Consider the following 21,908-nt stretch of genomic DNA (forward strand, 5'->3'; position numbering starts at 1 on the left):
CATCATTCAAAGCAAATTAACATTACATTATCATATTAACTTTCCTATAAATGCCGGCTTGAGTCTTAACTCGACTTCAGTTTTCTATTAATTTGTAATCCTGATAAAGTAAATTCTCAGTTTTATCACCCTGATTTATGCCTAAATTCGTCAGTCTTGATTTTTGTTTTGTCATTGTTTTGAGAAAAAAATGTTCTACACTGAACATCTTGCAGGTGAACATGGACAAACAAGTGCACATTGGTCACATTGTGAGTAGTGATACACTTGGATTGTCACTGCATGACACAGCAAAGGCAGGAAAGAAAAAACTTTTGAAAAATATTTTGAAGAAAGGTAAACGAACTGACATTATGATTATAGCAAAGAAATGAAAGAAAACATTGTCTCATTATTTATTGTCTGTAAAGGTTAAACACTCAATGTCACTAAAGATGCAAAAGTCTTTCTTCATTTTAACATTACTAATATCTCTTTTGGATATATTTCTTGTAATTTGGCCCTGAAAAATATGTGCTTATCAGACACTAATGTGTATTTTCACTGATATATTTGTGTTTTAGGTATATTTGTTGACTATCCAAATGATGAAGGACAGTCAGCTTTGTTTTGTGCCTGTTGTGAGGACAAGTATTCTTCAGCACAACTGCTTCTTAAATTTGGTGCAAATCCAAATGAGTGAGTAATAAAAGATGTTTTGATAGACCAAACTAAGGGAAATTATATTTTAATCCTCAACACTCTGTGTGGGTCAGAATATCGACTTATGTGCTTGCATTTTGGTGCCTCACCCTGAGCATGATGGTTTTATTCCTAAATTGGACTCATTGACCCAAAACAGTACTATAGTCTTTAGACCATTAGAAAATCTAAAATGTAAAACATGATACGTCAAACCCATCTCTTGACATCTTTTCAGTAGATCTTAGTTTTAATATATGAATGATATTATAGAAATTCATACAAGACTGAAAAATGCTTCCCAGACTTCCCAGTCTACACACAAGTGCCTGAAGTGACACACTGCACAAATGTGTGTAGCTGTTTGTGGTCCACTGACTTGTATTTTGAAAGTCATTTGGACACATGTCCAGTTGAACAAGATTTATGATATAAATTTCCACAAATAGTCACAGCTTTTCTCATGAAGGTGTTGTCTTGCAGGAGAAGCAACAGTGGGATAACACCTCTGCATATGGCCTGCTACAGTGGTAACATAAGTCTCTTGGTGAAGCTGATTGAGGCTGGAGGGGATCTCAGACTGCATGACTATAATGGAAGATCTGCCAAAGACTGGGCTGTTGCCAACAGAGAGCCCAAAAAGCGTAGGAAAATGGTAGAGTTCCTGGAAAAGGCCCACATGTATGCGATGACCCATTCAGGAAGAGATACAACAGCTTCCAGACATATTGACAGCAGGTTGGAAATGTGAAGTTATATCAGTTTGTTTGGACACTGGAATAATACACCACCACAAACACTTTATTGGCATTTAGAAGTTGAAAGGTAACATAACAACATATGGTATGAATTTTCTTCTTGCCCTTTCATCAGGTGGATGGGCAAGATGAAGTAGCCCAGAAGCACTGTGTTGTAAATATCAAAGAAGTTGTAAATCCATACCATACTTTGTTATGATATCACCACAAAATAATAAGGGAACTGATGAAAAGATAGTGATCTCTGTAATATACAGTTTCAGTATGTACTGTGTGCCATTTTGAATGGAGGAACTACTCCAAGCTGTCCCAAGCTGTTGGACTTAATCCTTCACTGAATCCTTGATTTCAGGTCAACAGTATAAATCTATTTTTGAATGGTAGTTGTTGAAAATCACATCGTTGCTAATGTATGGAATTCTCTATTGATACCAGGAGCTGATTGATGAACAAATTCTGTTGTGTAATTTATGATTAATTTATCTGGTCAAGGTGTCATTTTTTTGGGACACTCATAACCAGGTCTCTTTGCATCCTTAAGTATAAGTGAATGTTTCAGTCAATGTAAATTATATTGATACTGTAATTTGAGGAATAATTTGTAAGTATTCATGGCATAGCAACCCTTCATTATTCCCTACAAAGACATGTTGAATATGTTGTATTTCACTCACGAAATATTTTTTTCCCAGCTCTGGCACAATACCATCTGTCATTCAGATGTTGAAGAAGAGAATAGGATTTGATCCAAGTATTCACATTGACCCACTGAAGAGGGTGCAAAGTATGGGTTTTGGAAGTGTAAGAAATAATTTATTGTTTTGAAAATGTCATCTGTTCATACAAAGTTTGATTTGTTCATAATGGGATCATAATAATTTATGGCAGATCATATATTGGTTCATATAATCATTCCAATAAACTCAATCATGAGCACTGACATGTCTCCAAATGCACTATACAGCAGTGATTTTGCAATGATTGATTATGAATAATTATTGATGAAAAGAATTTCAACCAGTTTACAAAGGCTGCACTGCATAGTGTAAGTAAGTCTGATTGTGATTTATTTTTAGGTGTATTTTGGAGGGGAAGCACCAGGAGCTGTTGTCTCTGCAATACCAATTGTCAGTGAGAATGCTCTTTATCATGACACTCATGGAGTAACATATGAAAATGGATCATTTCTTGTTATGGAAAGGTAATGTGTATTGTTAGTTCATATTACAGGAAAATATAACACTGATTAACATTGATTTGTTTCTTTCTTCATGGGCTGTCTTCAAAATTTTATTTTTACAGTAGCTTATGATGCAGTGTTTTTGCTTCAGACATGTAACCTTTTCATGAACATTGTCATGATTTCATCATTTTTGAACATTCCAATCAAATTTTGGAAAGATCAGCAAGTCCATGGCAATTATCCAGTGTGAGACACATGTCTCAAATAATTTTAGGAGATCACTCTGGTTAACAGAATGGATACATGTTTATGTAAACATTGTATTAATACAAAATCATACAGTGACTTTCTGACTTCTACCCATAGTATGACCTGGAACCATACACCAGTGACAGTGAAACGGCTACATAAGCAAGCTCATCCCGGTGGTTATGTTGATGTTCTCATCAATGAAATGGAACAGTTAGGGTAGGTGAAGAGCGAAGAACATTTCTATATTTTATTTGAAAAATATCTTTTAGTAGATTTTTGTATTACAACATTTATATTTTCTTTAATCACATAAAAAAGATGCTGATCATATATGCTTAAACCCATTCCACAGAATAATGTTTAGATTTCTGTGGAACCATTTGTAACTCAGAGGTACGGGAGGAACAACCAAGTTTTCAGCCCTCATTTTGATACGTTGCAGTCAGAAAAACGGAATTAATGTTACACTTCTTTGTTGTTTCATGTAAAGATAAGTAATCATGATATGTTATGTATGATATTACATGTATTGTTTTCTTTTTTTTTCATGTTTGCCCTAATTATTATTCCAGGAAAATTCGCCACCCTAATGTTTTGCTGTTAATGGGAATTTGTCAGACAACAAGTCTTGATTCAATCGTCCTAGTTTTTGAGAGGATATATCTTGGATCGCTCTACTATTATTTGCATCAAAGGGTGAGTGATAATGTATATGAGAATCTCATTCGTAAACTGGTACCATGTAGTATATTTCTCTAACAATCAACTCTCAGAAGGAGACTGAGACATATTCCATGTTGCACTGAAGAATTTTTTCTGGCTTACAAAGTATGTTAATCATTTTAAGATTTCTGAATAAAAAGAATTTATTGTAACTTTAACATGTCATGCCTTTATTTCAGATTGAGAGATTGCCTACGCAAAACATTCGAGATATCCTACTACAGATCTGTAGTGCACTAATGTTCCTCCACAACCAGAATTACATCCATTGTAATCTGTCTTCACATGCCATCAGCCTTGTCACACCTTTCAATGCAAAGCTTGGAAATTTTGAGCACATGATTGACAGGTGAAGTAGTTTTCTGCAAAATCATCATATGTATCAGTTGCTGTACCATACATTATCCTTATCTGGTGTGAGTTTTCATTCATCAGTATAAGTTAAAGGAAAATGGCATTTACTCTGCCCTCACAGATTATTATGAATAAATACAAATAAACAATTCCTAGCTCACTGTTAAACAAACAGATAATTGTGTGACATTACTAATGGTATCTTGGTGAATATACTAGTCATTTTGTGCTCGTCTTTTTGTTTTCATGCATTGTGATTAGCAATGGTTAAATGTAATAAGCAGGGGACCTTACATTCATATATGGACTTCATTGTATAATTGAATATTATGTTTCTGGCAGTGGAAAAGCTGACATGGGGAAACAGAGTGCAGTATCACAGATAAAATACCCAAATGCCTTGTACAACTGGATGGCACCTGAGCTGATGCAAGAGCACCCAGCCACCTTCCTCTGTGATGTCTACAGCTACTCTTGCATTATCTGGGAAATGTTTGAATGTAAATCATGTTCTGTTTTATGTCAAATGCCCAAAATATCCTTGTGTTTTTATGGTGTAACAGATTGTCTTGGAACTTCAATTCTCTTCTCTGAAATGGCTAAAGCAGTGAATCTGTACCATACAGAGCATAATCAATAATCAATAATACGCCATACATAACGAGACACATGTAGGTAAATGACAGCAAATGTTATCCTAAAATTAAAAACAGAAATTAAAGTATAAAAACAATATCAGAATCGTCTCAGAAACCACAAGTTCGTGGAAGTTGAAGCAGTGGTATGTTTTACAACAGTAGGATTAAACTGAATGTTCATGTTTTGTCCAGGTGAGATTCCATGGGATATGTGTGATGCAGAGTTGATCAAACACAAACTACTGGTGGAGAAACAGCAGCTCCGTATTGAATCAACAAGAATGCCAAACCTCTTCAAAAGCATTGTGTCAGTAGGATTAGAATTGGAACCCTACAACAGAAATGCAGACTTTGACAAGATGCACCAGTGGCTCCTTTCACCTCCTGACGAGCCTATTGCCAACACAGTAAGATGTTATCATCTCAGTAACATCAGTAATTACAATTCCGACTGGTTACCATTTGCCAGATGGTTTTGTACAAAATGTATTATCCCATGATTGCAGAAATATTCTCCTTGTAGCAAATCTGAAATGTACTGAATTTTTTGGAGAAGGACCAATTAATAATATATTATTATTGACATGATATCTCTTGCCAAATTATCTTATAATCCTGACCATAAAACAGTGTTAAAATTGACTGTTAGATGAATGTGGTCAGAAACATTACTTCCAGGCTTTGACTTCTTAGATACAGAAACTACAGAAAAATCAAGAATACTTTTACGTTTCTACATATATCCTGAAAGAAGTTTGATGAACATATTATGTTCATGTCTACAGGTTCCCACATCTCCAAGTAAAGGCTCAGCAGGAAGAAGATCAAAGCCAACCTCTGCCACATCCTCCCCTTCTAGAAAACATGGAAAGGACTCATCTAGGAACCATTCACCATCTGCTGATCCTGTGTACATGGAAGAGTACAGTCCAAATGGAAAGAGAAGAAAACCTCGCTCCAGCAAACAAGACCACCACAATGAAAACTACCATAATCTTCATTCACCAAAAGCTGGTAAAGGAAACCGGTAAGTTCACCATAGCCAGGGTACATTATACAGTCGGACCTCGTATATCCGTACTTCAGATATCTGAATACCTTGGTTTCCAAACATTCTTCACAAAAACGAAATTTTCTAGTTACAATTTACCTCATATATCCAAAAGTTTGGTTTCCATATCCGAACAGTCAATTTTGGAAATGCAACAGCAAAATATGTATGAATTTTCTTCGTATATCCGAACACCAAGGCTGTCTTCAGCAAGATGTCTGATGTTTACCACTCCTCAACAGTGCTCACTGCATTGACCTTTGATCAATACCCAAGGTCTGTAGTCAGCAAGGTACCAAAATACAAAGTCTAATGTCTACAGCTTGTCGGGCTCCTAGTTAATTCGTTCTGTATTGAATATCTATCACAGGGCATGTAGTTTAATTAGAAAAGACACAATTAAAGGAGAAGTGTATACAAGAAAATAACTGTTTTCTTTTTAAAATTCCTTTTGTGTAAACGTGCCCTTTAACGTTTGACATTGAGTTCACAATGATTCGATCATTGATTGAATAAGCATAAATAAAGATGGAGGTGTCAGTCGTTGTGCATTTGAGCAAGATGGCTAGTACAGCTGCTTAACATAAACAGTCTGTCATTAGAGCTGGGGAATAGAAAGAAATTCAAATCCAAGCAGTGAATAATAACTTGATCAACAATCATCAATCAAAGACTTTTTCAAGCTGATGTAATACATGTTATGTTTTGGTTGATGTTATGTTAAATGTAATACATGTTCTGTTTTGGAAGATGTTATGTTTAATATAGATGTAATTATCTTTCAGTGTTATTTTAAGTTGTTTTGCTTTCACTTGTATCAGAATGTGCGGATAAACGAGGTCTGACTGTAATTATATGAATTGAATTACACAATATGGTATATGTAGGAGATCAGAAGCCAGTATATTACTGACTTAGTGAGTTAATTTGAGTGAGTTAATATTTAACGTCACATCGGCAATCTGACTTAGTAATATTCCCTTATGAAAACACAGTTCCTTGTCATGAAAACTGAACCTGAGGGACCGGTTTAAACGTTCCGTGTCAGATCAAAATGTAGATTCTTTCTATGTAGGGGCGAAGGGTAAATGGCTCTGCAAGTTTTCTGTCTGATCGTGTATCTTCAGGGAGAAGTGATTTCAGTTAAACAGATTGTAATGACGTCACTTATGACATCACAATACAACTGTCAGCAGTATTCATCCTGCAAAAAGGGAATAATTTAAATTTTATTTCGTTTCCTGCTGCACATTTGTCGATGTGAGTGCTTAAGGGGATGCACCTGGTTGTGGGGTCCTTAATCTGCTGTTTATGGATGCGCATTCTCTCACTCAAGCACTCCGTTTGTCCAGTGTATTCTTCATGACACCCTTGGCATATAATAACATAAATAATGTGTTTTGCGGAGCAGTCCATGTTAGAGCGTACATGAAACATTTGTTTCCGTTTTTTTTAACTTAATACATGAGCTTTCAAGTATATACTAACAAGTTCCACAATTTCCCCATTTACATTTTGAGACAGTGAATTCTGTAGGTTTAATACCTGAGTCGAATTTGGCACGTGTCAATATGTTTTTCAAGTTATGGCTTTGGTGTTTACTTTTTATCATAGTTATCTTTGCCATAATTCGATTCATTTTAATGTCAGCATTTAAGATTGGAACATTTTGTCTTATGATATGAAAAAGTTCCTGATTCCTGGGGTTGTGTGTTGACATATAGGCCAGATTGACAGTGTTATTTATTTGTTTATCACGAGCTTTCAAGAGTGTCTTTCAGTCTATGTTCATTGCTTTCTTTATTCCATCGTCCACAAGTAGAACTGATTTTAATTCTTCAAGTCGCATATTCCTTGTTGGTATTTGAGACACAATCATGCAGATACGTCTTGCTAAATTATGTAGAATGCTTCTCTTTATACGACTCGGATGGCACGATGAAAAATGTAAATATTGTTTAATATCTGTAGGTTTATAACATATGTCTGTTTCTAGGTCACGTCCACATAGTTTTACCATGGTGTCTAAAAATGGAATTTCAGAGTAATTTGAGTCCATGGTAATATGTAGATGTTTGTTCAAGTTATTTAGGCTGTTATGAAACAATGTTATGTTATGTTATTAAATTTTCATCTCCAGAGGGCCATAACATGAAGCAATCGTCAAGGAATCATCCCCAATTTGTTCTGAAGTATTCAACTACTTCAGGTGACCTAGAGTTGTGACAATACGCCCATGGCACGATACGATACATATCGCGATACTGGTAGTCCGATGCATACGATACTATACGTATCACGATATTTTGCCCTTGTATACAGAAAAATAAAAGTACTGGAAATAATGTGCTGTTATGTTATCATTTCAGGGAAGGTATTCTTCTCCCAAGAAAAATAAAACACTCATCATGAAAGACATTTTATTAAAAATGTTTAGCATGTGTAGTGTTTTCCCCAAAAATAGAACAGCAGGGATCAACATTGGCACAACTGGCTTTTTTGCACAGATAACAAAATAAATTTGTGAAAATTATCTCAGTCGGAACATGTCCATGGCAATATTTTCCACGAAAACCTAAATAGAAGGGGAGATGGTGTTTTCGTAGACTGCTAAGTATACGAGTAACGTGTTGAATCGATACACGACAATTGTATTGATGTATCGTATCGTGCAGCTCTTGAATCGCGATAACTTGCGTATCGATTAATCGTCACAACTCTATGAATCAGGTCCTAACTGTTCTTTCACCTTGGTTTCAAGAGTTCGTTCCAAATATCCTAAAACTAACATAGCATACGTGGGTGCCATTTTAGTTCCCATTGCTCAACCCTTTATTTGTCTATACTGTTCAACATCAAAATTAAATGTATTATTATTCAATATGAATTTAACACTTTCTATGACGAATTCCTTTGAGAATCGTGTTGGGAGTAATGCTGGATATTCGTGTAACCAGAATGATATAGCTTCAATTCCTAAATTGTGTGGGAATAATCAATTCAAGGTATCACATTTATTTATTTATCACATGTTGTTACTCTCCTTTTCTTCTTTTTGCCTCCTTACAGAGTGAAGATTGTTGAAAAAGATTGTACTCTATCTGATGATGGTATACATGACAAGACAAGCTATGGAAAGATACCGTTTTCTGCTGGACAAAGGTAAGGAACTAGAGAATGAACAGTGCAAATATATTGTTTCTGATGAAGCTTGAGACCATTGAGACCAGTTTCAAAGTAAATTTAACATAGAGTAAGATTACTTGAAAGAGACTTGAATGGTGTTTGAACCTGTTGGTATTGCAGGGGTCTTTCTGTTACATGGAATGAGTTTTTGAGACAAACATTAAGACAACATTTGACATATTTCTTACAATTACTTTTCTCTTTAACATTGTTTTTAGTTGTTATTCTTTGTAGTGACTGGATGTGTAAGTATGAGCGAAACAAGGATACAGATTTCTATAGTTACACAGCCAAGTTAGAGAAAGGCCAGAGGCAGTTTGAAAAAGAAACTACTTCTCTGAAAGAATCCATTTTGGATGGGTCATCAGAAACTTGCAGTGGTGATGATGGTGATGCAACTACACTGAAACAATACCTGCAGAAAAAGTCAGCAGTGAAATACTATGGAGAAAGAGAAGAGAAAGAGGCCTTGAAGAAGGAACAGTATGACTCTAGGTTTGATACTTTTACTTTGTTTTTGTACTTTAGTATGTTTAAGGTATCTGTTACTCACAATCTGAGTCAACCCACCTGAAGTTACTACTTCCATAGGATGTCAGTCTAAGTAAACTTATCTTCAGTACTTTTCGTTACACTCCACCACTGAGACTAACAAAACCTTACAGAACGTCGCGTCAGGTAACCTTTGAGATTGACCAATCAGAACACAGCTTACCAAATCACGAAAGTGCACATTCGCACATCCCTTATGAACTTTTTATCTCGATAGGTTCGTACCCGAACAATTCCGAATGCTATTTACCGTACGATCGCTTCCAGGTGATGCACAAGGCGTACGCACTGCCATGACAACAGTGAGTAAACAGTCGCTGAAAATTGTGTTTTTGACAATATTCAAGGATGTTATCTTGCGGAAATATTAGCTAATGGTAACCATGTCAACAGAAACCTCAAAGCGTATATACTGCAGGTCAAATAAATGTGTTATGTGCTGATTTTTGTTTGTGGAGAGGTCTGTGTCGGTGACGTGAATATTTTGAAAGTCCCTCCGATCCCTAAATAGTAGCTGTTGTCTGATTGGTTAAATCTATTTAACCGTCTCACATTTGATTGGACTGTCATTGATTGCTCAAAGGTTACCTGACGCGACCCTATACTAGGTTTTGTTAGACTCAGTGGTGTAGTGTAACGAAATACACTGAGACGAAGTTCACTTAGACTGATAGGATGTGTAATGTAGCTTTTAAAGTACTACTCACACAAATGTGATAAACAGTGTGCATACAGCGTTTTAAATAAGTCTAACATGAAAAACTTCAAAAAGTTGACCCTTAGATTCAGATAGTACAAATGGACTGTATGAATTGATTTGGGAATCCTTTCCAACTGTAAGCTTACATTTGTTTGACATGACAGAAATTTTTCATGACTTTTGTTTTTGGAGAGCAGTTATGGACACAGACTGAGAATTGAAATATCATGTTTATTGTGTTTTATAGTGATAAGGGTTCCCTTATTCAAGTTTTAACACCGAATAATGAAATCAGTTTCAGGCACTGCGGGGGCAGTCCAGTCAGGTCGCCCCCATTGTCACCATCCCAATTCAGCTATCTGAGACTGAGTGAGAAATCAGCAAGTGGTGGTCAGTCAGTGGTAAAACCTGCCAGCCACTGTACAGAAGCTGGATGTCCAAAATCATCTGGCCAACTCACAACAGCTGGAAGCCTGTTTGCACTATACAACTCTGGAACTGACCTCCAAGAATTGGCCAAACTAGCCATTGGTGCACCTGCAAATCCATATGGCACATTTCCCAGGAAGAAGAAGTCAACACAGTATTATGAAGATGATGAACCAAGAGAACTTCATATATTGTCATCAGAGTATACATAAATTAATTATAACAGTTGAAGTAATATGGAGTAAACATCATTCAATAAACTGATTAAAGATAATGTGATGTTCAGCGTAAAGCATACGTTAGTTTCTCAGTCTCATCAAAGTGGTAAACATGTAAGACATGTGTCATTAGGCACTAATTGTAAGTTGTGATTGCATTGTACACTGAAATCTGTTCAAAGCGTCATGAAACTGATCTTACTGTAGACTATCATATTTAAATGTTTAACATTTTCTTATTTCAACCTTTTTTTTCCACAGGCAAGAGACTGATCCCATGTGGTTTGGAGGAAAGGGCAGTGTAAAAAATCTGGTTCACCTGTTTCAGGAACAGAATGATAATGTAAACATACAATCATAAACATTAAATTTTCTCCCCTTTCTTTATCAGTTCACAGTTCAGTTTGTGATTTTAAGTGTTCCTTTTTACCCTTTCATGGTCAAACACACCTCAATATTTGTATGAGATGCCATAATAGTAGTACAATGTTTTTTGAAAAGAATACTTTTTGTGTATTTCAGCATGAATTTCAGCAAAAGGTCCTTCAGGGTAAAGTAGACTATGACAGCTATGGCATGGACAGCAAAAGAAAGGTAAATACAATCTTTTAACACCATTTATCAATTGCATTATGAGTCTTTCTTGGTATCATTCTATAGATTCCGTGTAGGTCTTGGGTAAAATAACCCTTCAGCAACCCGTGCTTTCCATAAAAGGCGACTGTGCATGTCATAAGAGGCAACAAACTGTGACTGAGGATCAGGTGGTCAGGCTTGCTGACTTGATTGACACATGCCATTGGTTCCCAGTTGCACAGACTGATGCTCATGCTGTTGATCACTGGATTGTCTGTTCCAGACTCTATTATTTACAGACCGCTGCCATATATCTGGAATATTGCTGAGTGCAGTGTGAAACTCACTCACTAACTATTACTGTATTGAGCCAAATGTTTGAACAAAGTTAGATTTTTTCAATTTCTGAGAACAGCAGAAATAAATTTGTGAAGATGACTGTGACTTTTTTGTTTGTCTCTAATTTTTAGGCAAAAACTCCTGACAGACTCTACTCAAGAGTGAATTCTAGAAAATCACCTGTTATCAAAGGTATGAACAAATATTAACTTTATATACTGTGGAATGAATAATTTACTCTAATAGCTCATTGTCAGTATTTCTAGTGTCAAAATAAACAATCAAACTTTGATCATTATCTGCATGGAAGATAGATGAGAAAGAAGAATGATAGTAGTGCTCATGACAACAGTCCACCTAAAATTATATCAGGACAGGCAGCTCATAGATATGTAAATATTGACATTATTTGTTAAGCATGAAAAAAACATCTTTTCTCTTAGAAGAAATGTTTTGATTTTAAATCTGATTTAAGGAGCTATGTTAAATAAAAACATTATGAAGTCTGTTAAGTAGTCAGATGAAAAACACTTATGTATCAAATATATTTGCATCTGATTTCAGAGTTATCAACTATCCAACAAAAAAACTTGTATGATATCAAAATCCCCTTCTGAGGAACAATTGTGACATATAAGTGGAGAGAAATAAGCCATTTTCTTTTGTTTATGCATTAATCCACATGAAAATGAACTGATTTTGCTATTATTCTCAGTATGTACAAAACACGCAAAACCAACATTGTGATGTGCTACTTCATCAAACATAAGTGTCTTATCTTTAGATTCCAAAAGTTGAAGACCAATTCAGCAAAGAGAAAAGTTTGGATACAGGGATGTCAACATGGAAACTGTAGATTTATCCATAAACACTAAAACTGTAAAACATGTCATTAGTGAGTAAGTGGGCAGCAATATCGAAGTTGAAGACACCAGAAAATAACGGGCTTCACACATTATACCCATGTGTATTAATTTGAGTTCAAGTTTTTGCTACCAATATTGCCTTCAAGATTTTGTCCTTTTTAAAGTATGCTACATACATGATTTCAGCTCATATTTATGTTACTATATGTCTCCTGAAAAGGGTTGGAATACGAGCAGTTTGTGGAGATGTCCCACCCTGCAGCTGTGTACAACACACAACCAGGTTATAAAGACTATACAGGATATGGAAACAGCTACACAAACAAGACTAATGGTGGAAAGCACACTGGATACATGGATACAGACAGTCAGTGCAGTTACACTTCTGAGTCAGCTTCAAGCATTGGTCAGTCAGCTTTTTGTTTTTATCATTCATAGGTTTATTATGCCCAGCTTTACATGCTTTACTGTTTTGAAATGATATCTAATAATCTGTACACTGTATGAAGAATCATCATTATAAGATAATGCAATCAACAATTTTGATAGATCAAGCATGCTTAGAAGTTGTAAAATGTCAGATTCTTTGCTATTTGTGTTACACAGTTATATGTTCAAACATTATGACAAAGGTGATAAAGGAATGATGAATATACTGCAGTTTGGTGTCCAGATTTGTTGCATTCGTAACAGTCACCTGCAAAGGCCAAACACATTTCATGTACCCCCCAAAGGTGATAAAGGAATGATGAATATACTGCAGTTTGGTGTCCAGATTTGTTGCATTCGTAACAGTCACCTGCAAAGGCCAAACACATTTCATGTGCCCCCTCTCCATTACATGTAATAGAAAGAAACAATGCAGTATGTAGCATGGAAACATGTAAATCCTGATAAGAATGTTTCCAAACTCTGTTTGGAATTGTTACTATCACAACATGTGACTTTCCCAAATATCCAGGGTTTGTTGCCTCTGTTGCACCTACACCAGATTGCATGAGGAACAGGTTACGTAAGGTTTTTCTTTGAGACAGATTGCCTGCTAAAGGTGATGTTTAACACTAAAGACATCACAGACTAGACCATCACACTTGTCATGTCCAGAAAGTATGGCCATATGCACCTGTGGTATGGATTTGTGTATTAGCAGCAAATCTTGTGTTATGCTTCATCAGGCAAAGTTCATTTTGAAAGGACATGGTATGATAAGGGTGGTGTTTGGCCCACTAACAGAATTGGCTGAAAACATGTTATTTGTTTAGAGACAAGTTAGCTTTGCATAAAAATGCTATATTTTATATGTTCTGAGGTGTAATTGGTTTCTGCAGAGGGGCCCAAAATGGATTTTATTTGTTCCCACGAAAAATAACAAGATGTCTGAAATATCAGTGTGCCATAATTTTGTCATTTTATTTATATACAAATTACAGCAGTTTTACGACAGGTAGTCATACTGAAAAACACGTCAATGTCAGTCATAATATTTTAACCTCAAGGGGCCTAATTAGGGTTGCAAAACATTGTTAAGTCAATTACTGTCCCCAATTAATTAATTAATTACAATTACAATTGTGTCCCCAAAACTCAGTCATTATTCACCATGAGTGAGCATTCTTTGCAAATGTAATCCATGGGTCCATTGTACAGCATGTGAGCATGATTTCAATCATGTCATACTAAGAATCACAGCGGCCTGTTTTGGGTAGAGCTACATTTTGGACACAGCTTCATTCTAACTAGTAAGTGTTACAAGTCAGCATTTACCACCAGTTTTAGCAAATATGCAGTTAACATCTCAATCATCATATGTTATTACAATAACCAACCATGTTGCACTAAAAATCACAGGTCTTGACCTCAAAGGGGCCCATTTCAGTTGAAATTTCATTGTCAGCGCAGGTTCTTTAAAGTCAGTATTCAAAAGACTTCACATAGTAATTATTCACAACTTATCCACTTTAAAGATATAAAACATTTACTATAACTCTTCATTCACACAGTCATCAATCTCAGTATCTGATTCACTCTCAAGAACTGCAGTATTCAAAAGTGTATAAACCTAAAGTAGAACAAAATATATAAAATACTAATTTAAAATATTGGGAACAAAGGCAACTACACCGACTTGAAAAGGTGAATGGTCAGTGTCTCAAGAAAAGATTTACGTGATGTTAATTAAAGCTTGTTTCACCAGGGTTGTAACATAGATTACCAAATATTTGGATTTGATGTGAAGCAGTTTAGTTAAACATTGTAGACTTGATAAACAAACTTTGAAAAAAAGAAAGAAAAGTTACATGGATTTGAACATGCATGTCTGATAACAAAAAAAAAACAATCCACAATCGCAACCATTAGACTACAAATTCCTTTGCCTACCAGTGTGAATTTAAGCTTATATATTACACTTTACAACTATGTATGACTTGACGTCTGCTTGTGTTCATCATCTGCTAGACCTTGATACAGTGTTCTTTTTCTAGCTAAAAAAATCCTTTCCAAAAAAAAAATCCTTTTCATACAGTTAAGTGTAGTCATTTTGCTTAAATGAAATCTAATATGTCACTGGAAACATCAAGGTACATAAGTTCTTAGAAAATGCATATGTTTATACATGGCAATCCTGTTGAATGACAGTGTTATTTTGACAGTGACAGGTGACTCAAAGGTGTTTGATACACAGATGATAGAAAAACTATGATCAAATTCTTACATAATGACAAAGATTCTCACTTTTACAGTACTGCTTGATCATATTTTGAATATCTTCAGACATCTTATAACTTTTCTAACAGAGACCAACAACCAAAAACCAATGTTTACCTCTCATAAATCAGCCTTGTGAGTGCCTTATGATATTGAAAATTTTAATAAAGATGTTTGATATGTGTATTTTAGAGCACAAAACCATTCAAAATATAATGTATCATGGCACAGATGTGGAAATGTGATGGATTGTTTTTAAAGATGTTAGTTTATGTCAATGTTTATTTTTTGAGATGTTGTATGGGGCAATTTCATAAACCGAAAAAATGTACTTTTTTAAAGATTTTGATGTGAGCAAAAGCGTGACCCACCACACTTTTTTAGGTGTGCATTCTGATTTACTCTCTTCATATGTGGTGAAAAAATTGGGATGGGTCACGCTTTTGCTCACACTTTTCTATCACTCTGAAAATCAGAAAATATACCCATATGAAATATTCTTATAAGTTTCTTATAAGATTCTTATAAGAAACACAATTTTAGTATCTTATAAGTTTCTTATTCCCAGTTATTTCTTATAAGAATCTTATAAGAATTCGTCTTCTTATAAGAATCTTATAAGAATCTTATAAGATCTTATAAGGTAAAACCGTACAGGTAGGTTTCAAGAAGATATTGTAAGATATGTTAACTTTGAGGTCTTCAAAGAGAAAAACTAACAACACAAAAAACATAAAAATGCAATTGGAGGTAACTTCAACAATTAATTTAGCTCCTTTTATGCTAAAATTATCGTGTTGTAAAATTTTGATAATCATGACATGTTTTGGGCAAATAAGGGCCTCTATCATACCTTGTCCTTTGTGGCAAATTATATTGAAGTTGACAGATTTGTTGGATGTAGGTCTTGCATAATGGTAGGACAAAGGATAATGTTCAGGACAGCATATTTGCACACCTGTACCAAGCTGACTATCTGCAGTCACACTGTACTCTCAGTGTGGAGGATAGCAACATGGTACAATAATCCAGGATTATACACAGATGTTTCAAGGGGGCATCCCTGCACAACTACAATGTTCGGATCAAGATCTGGCCTCTTGATTGTCAGATTTAAATCCCACTGAACATTTATCACATAGAATAGGTTGTGACCACATCATCAGCCACAACCAAAGACAGTAAAGTATTTGAGCTGCAGACCAAGGTGGCCACTATTCCTCATGGTCTGATTCATAATGCTGATCAGAAGTCATGCAGTTCTTGATTGCATGTGTGAGCATACGTGATATTGAGTGCAGATAGCCTTGTCCTTTGTCAGTCAGTTTCATCAATTGACCATAAGTCCATGATGGTTTTTGGGGTAATAGTGACTGAATAAAATGATTTAGAAAAGAGTGTTTTGCCTTTAATAATTCCACTATAGCGCATTGTGATGTTTGTTATTTCATGTTTTTTCAATATATCTCAGGGGTCCGTGTCAGCTCATATATTATGTATCCATTTACTATTTTGACCCTCACAGTTTAGTCTGAAAGGTTACTTTTGACTGGGTTAGAAATGTAAAAGTTGCAGGTTGTAACCCAGATCAATGTAGCAGTGTAGATTCTGATCTCGTTTCTTCATGGATCGCAGACCAGCTTCAGAAGGCAAAAGCTGAAGTGGCAAGAGAAATAGCTTCAGGTAGTTAAAACTGATGCAAAATTGTGTTGAGAATTGACATACCATAGGTTTGACAGGTAATCAGAACGTATTTGCCTAAATGGCTGGAAATTTCAAAGATCTTGTTTTAAAACCTTTAACAGTTACAGCATCAGAGTTAAGATTATTTTTAATAATCAACATGCTCGTTGTTGTATCAGTGCACAAGGTACTCATTTCATTTGGAGTATTGTATTGTCTTTGGTATTATGCATGAATATTCTTAAAGAGAATATATTTGTGTAGAAGGGATGCATAATATATACACAGAAACTCAGAGCTTTCTTCAAAGAAAAGATGTATCAACAGCAAAAACATCAGTACCATAAACCTTCTCATAATGGAAAATACAATATAAATTGTAAGTAATCCTTTCCTAGAAACATTTTATCACAAATGTTACACTCATCATCACACTTTTGACTTCACCCAAGAATTTTCTATAAGTAGAACGATGAATCCTTCGACATTAGATTATGTACAAAATATCCTTTTGTTCCACAAACATTTCCTTGCATCACATTGAAGAAAACATATTGTCCAATAATGTCAGTGTAATTATTTGCAAGTTAATGTTTCTGATTGCTTTAGAATATGAAAGACAACGTGAAGTAGGACTGCTTGATGAGATTATGGATGAAATGTCAAAATCTCAGCCAATCAGACCAGAAAAGAAACAAGTGTATGGTTATAGAGACTTATATGAGGTGAGTTGTTTGAAAAATTACAAATGGTCATGAAAGTATTGGTGGAAATAATTTTCTCTTCTCTTGTAATTGTTTATTTGTGTGCCACTTTAGTTAAAGAGCTCTGACAAGCCTGATGAGTGTTTTGTTTTGGTTAAAGAGTCTTAAATATTGATATATGTAGAATAATGTAAAAAGGAAACCATATGTAACCAAACTCATGGTTATTTCATGTACTGTTTGGTTAAATACATTGCTGTTTGTATAATCAGTCCCTCCTGGATTTTGTGGCAAATTTTTAAGAATTCCATGGCAAATTTAAGTGAATTCTGCACCCTATTTTTCGATATTCTGCAAAACATTCTGCGCTTAAAACATTTAGGAAAAACAAAAACATTATACACACCTTCATAGTTTAATTCTCAAACACAGATATAAAGTTAAGTCAACAGTACAGATCACATCTGGAGTAAGTTTGACGACAAAGCACCAACACCTTTTTCTGTTTGAGAAATCGTAACTTTGATGCAGCGTTGATGCAACTTCCGGCTTCATGCAAATAACAATTTTATATTTAAACCAAATCTGAAATAATTTCAATTTTCAGAATGATTGATTTTGAGAATGTAATTGCAGTGTCAAGTTCATATAATATTATTTGAAAGATGCCTAATACTTTATTAATAAAATATCTTCAATCATGATTATTTTGAAAATGTTGTCACAGTACATATGTCAGTTCGTTTTATGTCTAACCGATCCTACTTTTGACATTAACTCTACTTTTCATTTCAGCTGTCTGTCAGTTTTCACTCACTTTTTAAAATAAGCAAATTCCGCGGCAGAAAAGTGGTAAATTCTGCACGGATTCTGCAAGAAAATGCGTTTTCCGCAGTTCAGACATTTTTCTGCATGGTAAGGTAAATTCCGCGATTTTTTCTGCAACCGCGGAATCCAGGAGGGACTGTATAATGTTGAAAACCTTTGAGCATATTTAAAATTCAGAACCCACAACCAGCAGATTCTTCAGAGAGTATACAGTGCCTTAGATCACAAAAATGTCTGGGTTACCTAATGTTCAAAATAGATTGCATATCTGTTAGAAGTTGAAACAAAGGTAATATCTTACTTCCTTTTCTTGGTAAGCATGTTCTGTCTTAATCAATAGCAACAGAAGAGGAAACAAGAATTTGACTTAAAGGAGTATTACATTGATGATGACATCAACAATGACCCTGATGAAAGAAGTCACATCAGACTTCAGGGGGTTTCTGATAGTAGAGACGTAGACTACAAGGATTGGAAGTACCAAGCTAAATCAAAATCTGACAGTAACTCTGACAGAGGTCAGTGTCACCATTACATATGAGTTATTGAGGAGTTAGTTTGATCTAAGATGCTTTAGTAGTGTTCCAGTGATATCAGTGTCTCAGCCTGAAGTTGATGGAAAAGCAGGGAGATGATGTTCAAAACAACTTAAGCACTAAGATAATTGAAGTGAGTGAGTGTGGTAATACACCACTTACGGCTGGGGACACTAAGATTATTTTAAGTCTGTTAAGGGTCACATGTAACCCAAAACACAACTTTGCAGATTCCTGACACCTTTTGATATGCACTTACACAAACAAATTATCAAAAATGCAAGTTCAACTTATAAAATAACGTGATTCAAACGATTCACTAATTTTCCCTCAGCGCAGGTGGAAAAAGTGGTTTCACCAGCTATGTTGTGCTGCGTCCATAGTGCATGGCAATGATTAGTTTTAAATGGCATGAACCGGGAAGACACCTCATACAAACACAGCATGCAAGGATAATATCACTACAGTCGAATTTGGAGAACAAGAGATGTTTCTTGTTGATACAAGCATCTTGGGTCTACAGTAATAAATGTAAACTGGCCCCATACATGCAGATTTGCAAACTAACTTTTCAAGAAAGCGTAGCATTAGAAATACTAATTTCATGGCTAAAATTGCTCAGCTTGAAAACTGAAATGTTTAATAAATGTCTGTGGAAACATAGAAAAATATGTTGATTGTGACAAGCTGTCTCTGTCACTGACAAAACTCAATGTCTGTTTTATTGACCTGTCTTTCTGTCTGCTAATGACTGTATGCAATACACAACTTCAGTAACTTACCATATGCAATTTGAACTTACCACAAGCAATCTGTATTGTATGTCATGAACAAGTGATAATTGTGTTTTAATCATGTATGTTTGTTTTAGGTTGCATGTGACCTTTAAGATATGGGAATACCTTTTTGTAGTATTTTTTCCTCCTAAAGTGATACAGGTCTGTTCAGTTATTTTATTAATCAGGGTGCCATCTGTTGGTGGTTGTGGTGATGGTGATGATGATGATGATGATGATGATGACATTTGGGAGAAATGACATACTGGTAATAATGACAGTTTTCATATTTTAGACATGTATGCTAAAAAGAAATCAGACAGGAAACACAAACGTGAGAGTGGCATTCCCAAACCAAAAGTTGGAACAAGGCTGATTTCAACACAACAAACAGTAAGTATTGTCATTCATTTCTTCCTTACCCACAGTCGGTATATATTGCCTCCATTAGGACTTGAGTAGAATGTGTCATCAGAACCCCATAACTAGTCACTGTAAGCAACAAAATGAGGAGCCAGTGAGAATTCCATGTTAGAATTGATCACTAGAAGCCTGTGCTGTCTATGAAAAGCCCATTAATGGACCACATGGTTATTTTTTAATGTGACTGTTGGTGGTCGATATGCCCTTGACAGCATGGATTGTGCTCATTATGAATATCAAAGGCACAGTACTCTGTTCTTGATTAACAAGTCACCATCATATAGCTGTAAGAACATTGCTTGTGAAAATTTACACACATACAAGTGATTTTTGTAACATTTACTCAAGGGTGACTGTATGAAAAGTTAGATGCTAATGTAGCTGAAAAATGTGTATTTTGTCCTATAGTACTTTCAAGTTTCTAAGATATCATGTTCTATGTACTGTTTACTGTTTATGGAACTGAAATTTCCAAAATGTTGTTGCTCATATTCTCTTATATTCCTTCAGGATAAACCAGCGTCTAAAGGTTTTACTACCACAGTCACTGTAGAATCCAGTCTCATTAACCCTGGAGAGCATAAAGTTTGCCACACAGCTACAGACCTTGCTACTGGGGAGACAACAACACTTCATGAAGAAAGAGTGAAGGCTGCAACTGTGCATTCCAAGCTCCAGGCTTGACCTCTATGTCAGTTTTACTGTCAATCTTCAACTTGAAACACAATTTTTTGTCTTGAGAGATATTTTAAGACAGTGTTAGTTTTATTATTGTTATCTCTACTATACTGTATATTCTTTGAAACAATTTGAAGGCATTTTGCCATATAAACTTGACTGGTTCTTTTCTCCCTGATACTTATTATATTGAAATACTGTCAAAAGATTCTGGAGATTACAAATCATAGTTTGTTGTCAAACAGAAGTGTATATTTATAAATCATTCTTGATATTCTTTTTCTCCACTATATTGAATGATATGCTGAATAATAAAATGAAATCTTTTACCGTAATTACAAATGAATTTAATAACATTTATTGTTATCATCATGGTATTTCTGATTTTCATTGTTATCTGACAGTTCACCTACATTTGACTATCAAATTAAAATTTTATGAAGTTCCTTTGATATATGTTTATTTATCCTAAACTGACTGGCTCATAACAACAGTAAATAACAGGCTTAATTCAGGTGAAATCTCAGTTCAAAGAAGAAAAGAAAGAACATTTAAGTTTACATGTGAGTTTAATTGCCTCAGTGAAATGCCACTCATTGTCACTTTTCTGGCAAACAAGGGTAAGCTGAGCATTGGCCTTACAGTTGACCCATATCAGCATGTATGCTTGTTGCTGACTGGCGTTTGCCATTGTGAGCAAAGGGGCCCAGGTTGTCCATGATCAAGTGTAGTGCAATGGATGAAGTGTGAGATTTTTATGTGCAGCTATGCGTGGAATCAATGCCCTAGCCTACATCTGCTCTCCCTTTCACAGGTCCAAATGGCTTTGCTCATTGTCTTGCACCACCTACTTCTCTTGAACGCATTCTCAGTACCAGCATAACTTGTCCTTGTTCATCAGAATATGAAATGATTTTCAGCTATATTTCATATCAGCAATCATCTGGTGTGGAATGTGGAGACAAGGTTGGGGAAATAAAAGCAGATTTGTTGGGAAAACCCCAGGTGTTTGGTAACTTTACTATAACACTATAAGTGCTGTCCGTTTCCAATTTGGTATGAGGCTTA

At 35.2% G+C, this 21,908-nt stretch overlaps 1 protein-coding gene across 1 annotated transcript; it reads left to right on the forward strand.

Annotated features, from left to right (window-relative positions):
* Positions 1-221: 221 nt before the first annotated feature.
* Positions 222-21,267, forward strand: LOC137284712 (uncharacterized). The gene is made up of 23 exons (XM_067816628.1): positions 222-336; positions 564-678; positions 1,165-1,419; positions 2,132-2,240; positions 2,516-2,640; positions 2,989-3,090; positions 3,447-3,570; positions 3,777-3,946; positions 4,294-4,451; positions 4,782-4,996; positions 5,375-5,616; positions 8,710-8,802; positions 9,061-9,321; positions 10,374-10,709; positions 10,987-11,068; positions 11,248-11,319; positions 11,772-11,832; positions 12,727-12,912; positions 16,782-16,895; positions 17,505-17,620; positions 18,768-18,945; positions 20,035-20,132; positions 20,673-21,267. Exons 1-23 carry the CDS (start codon positions 222-224, stop codon positions 20,844-20,846), a joined length of 3,501 nt encoding a protein of 1,166 aa, XP_067672729.1. The 3' UTR covers positions 20,847-21,267.
* The last annotated feature ends 641 nt before the right edge of the window (positions 21,268-21,908 follow it).

The sequence above is a fragment of the Haliotis asinina genome, chromosome 5 (assembly GCF_037392515.1).
Source record: "Haliotis asinina isolate JCU_RB_2024 chromosome 5, JCU_Hal_asi_v2, whole genome shotgun sequence".
Taxonomy (NCBI): Eukaryota; Metazoa; Mollusca; class Gastropoda; order Lepetellida; family Haliotidae; genus Haliotis; species Haliotis asinina.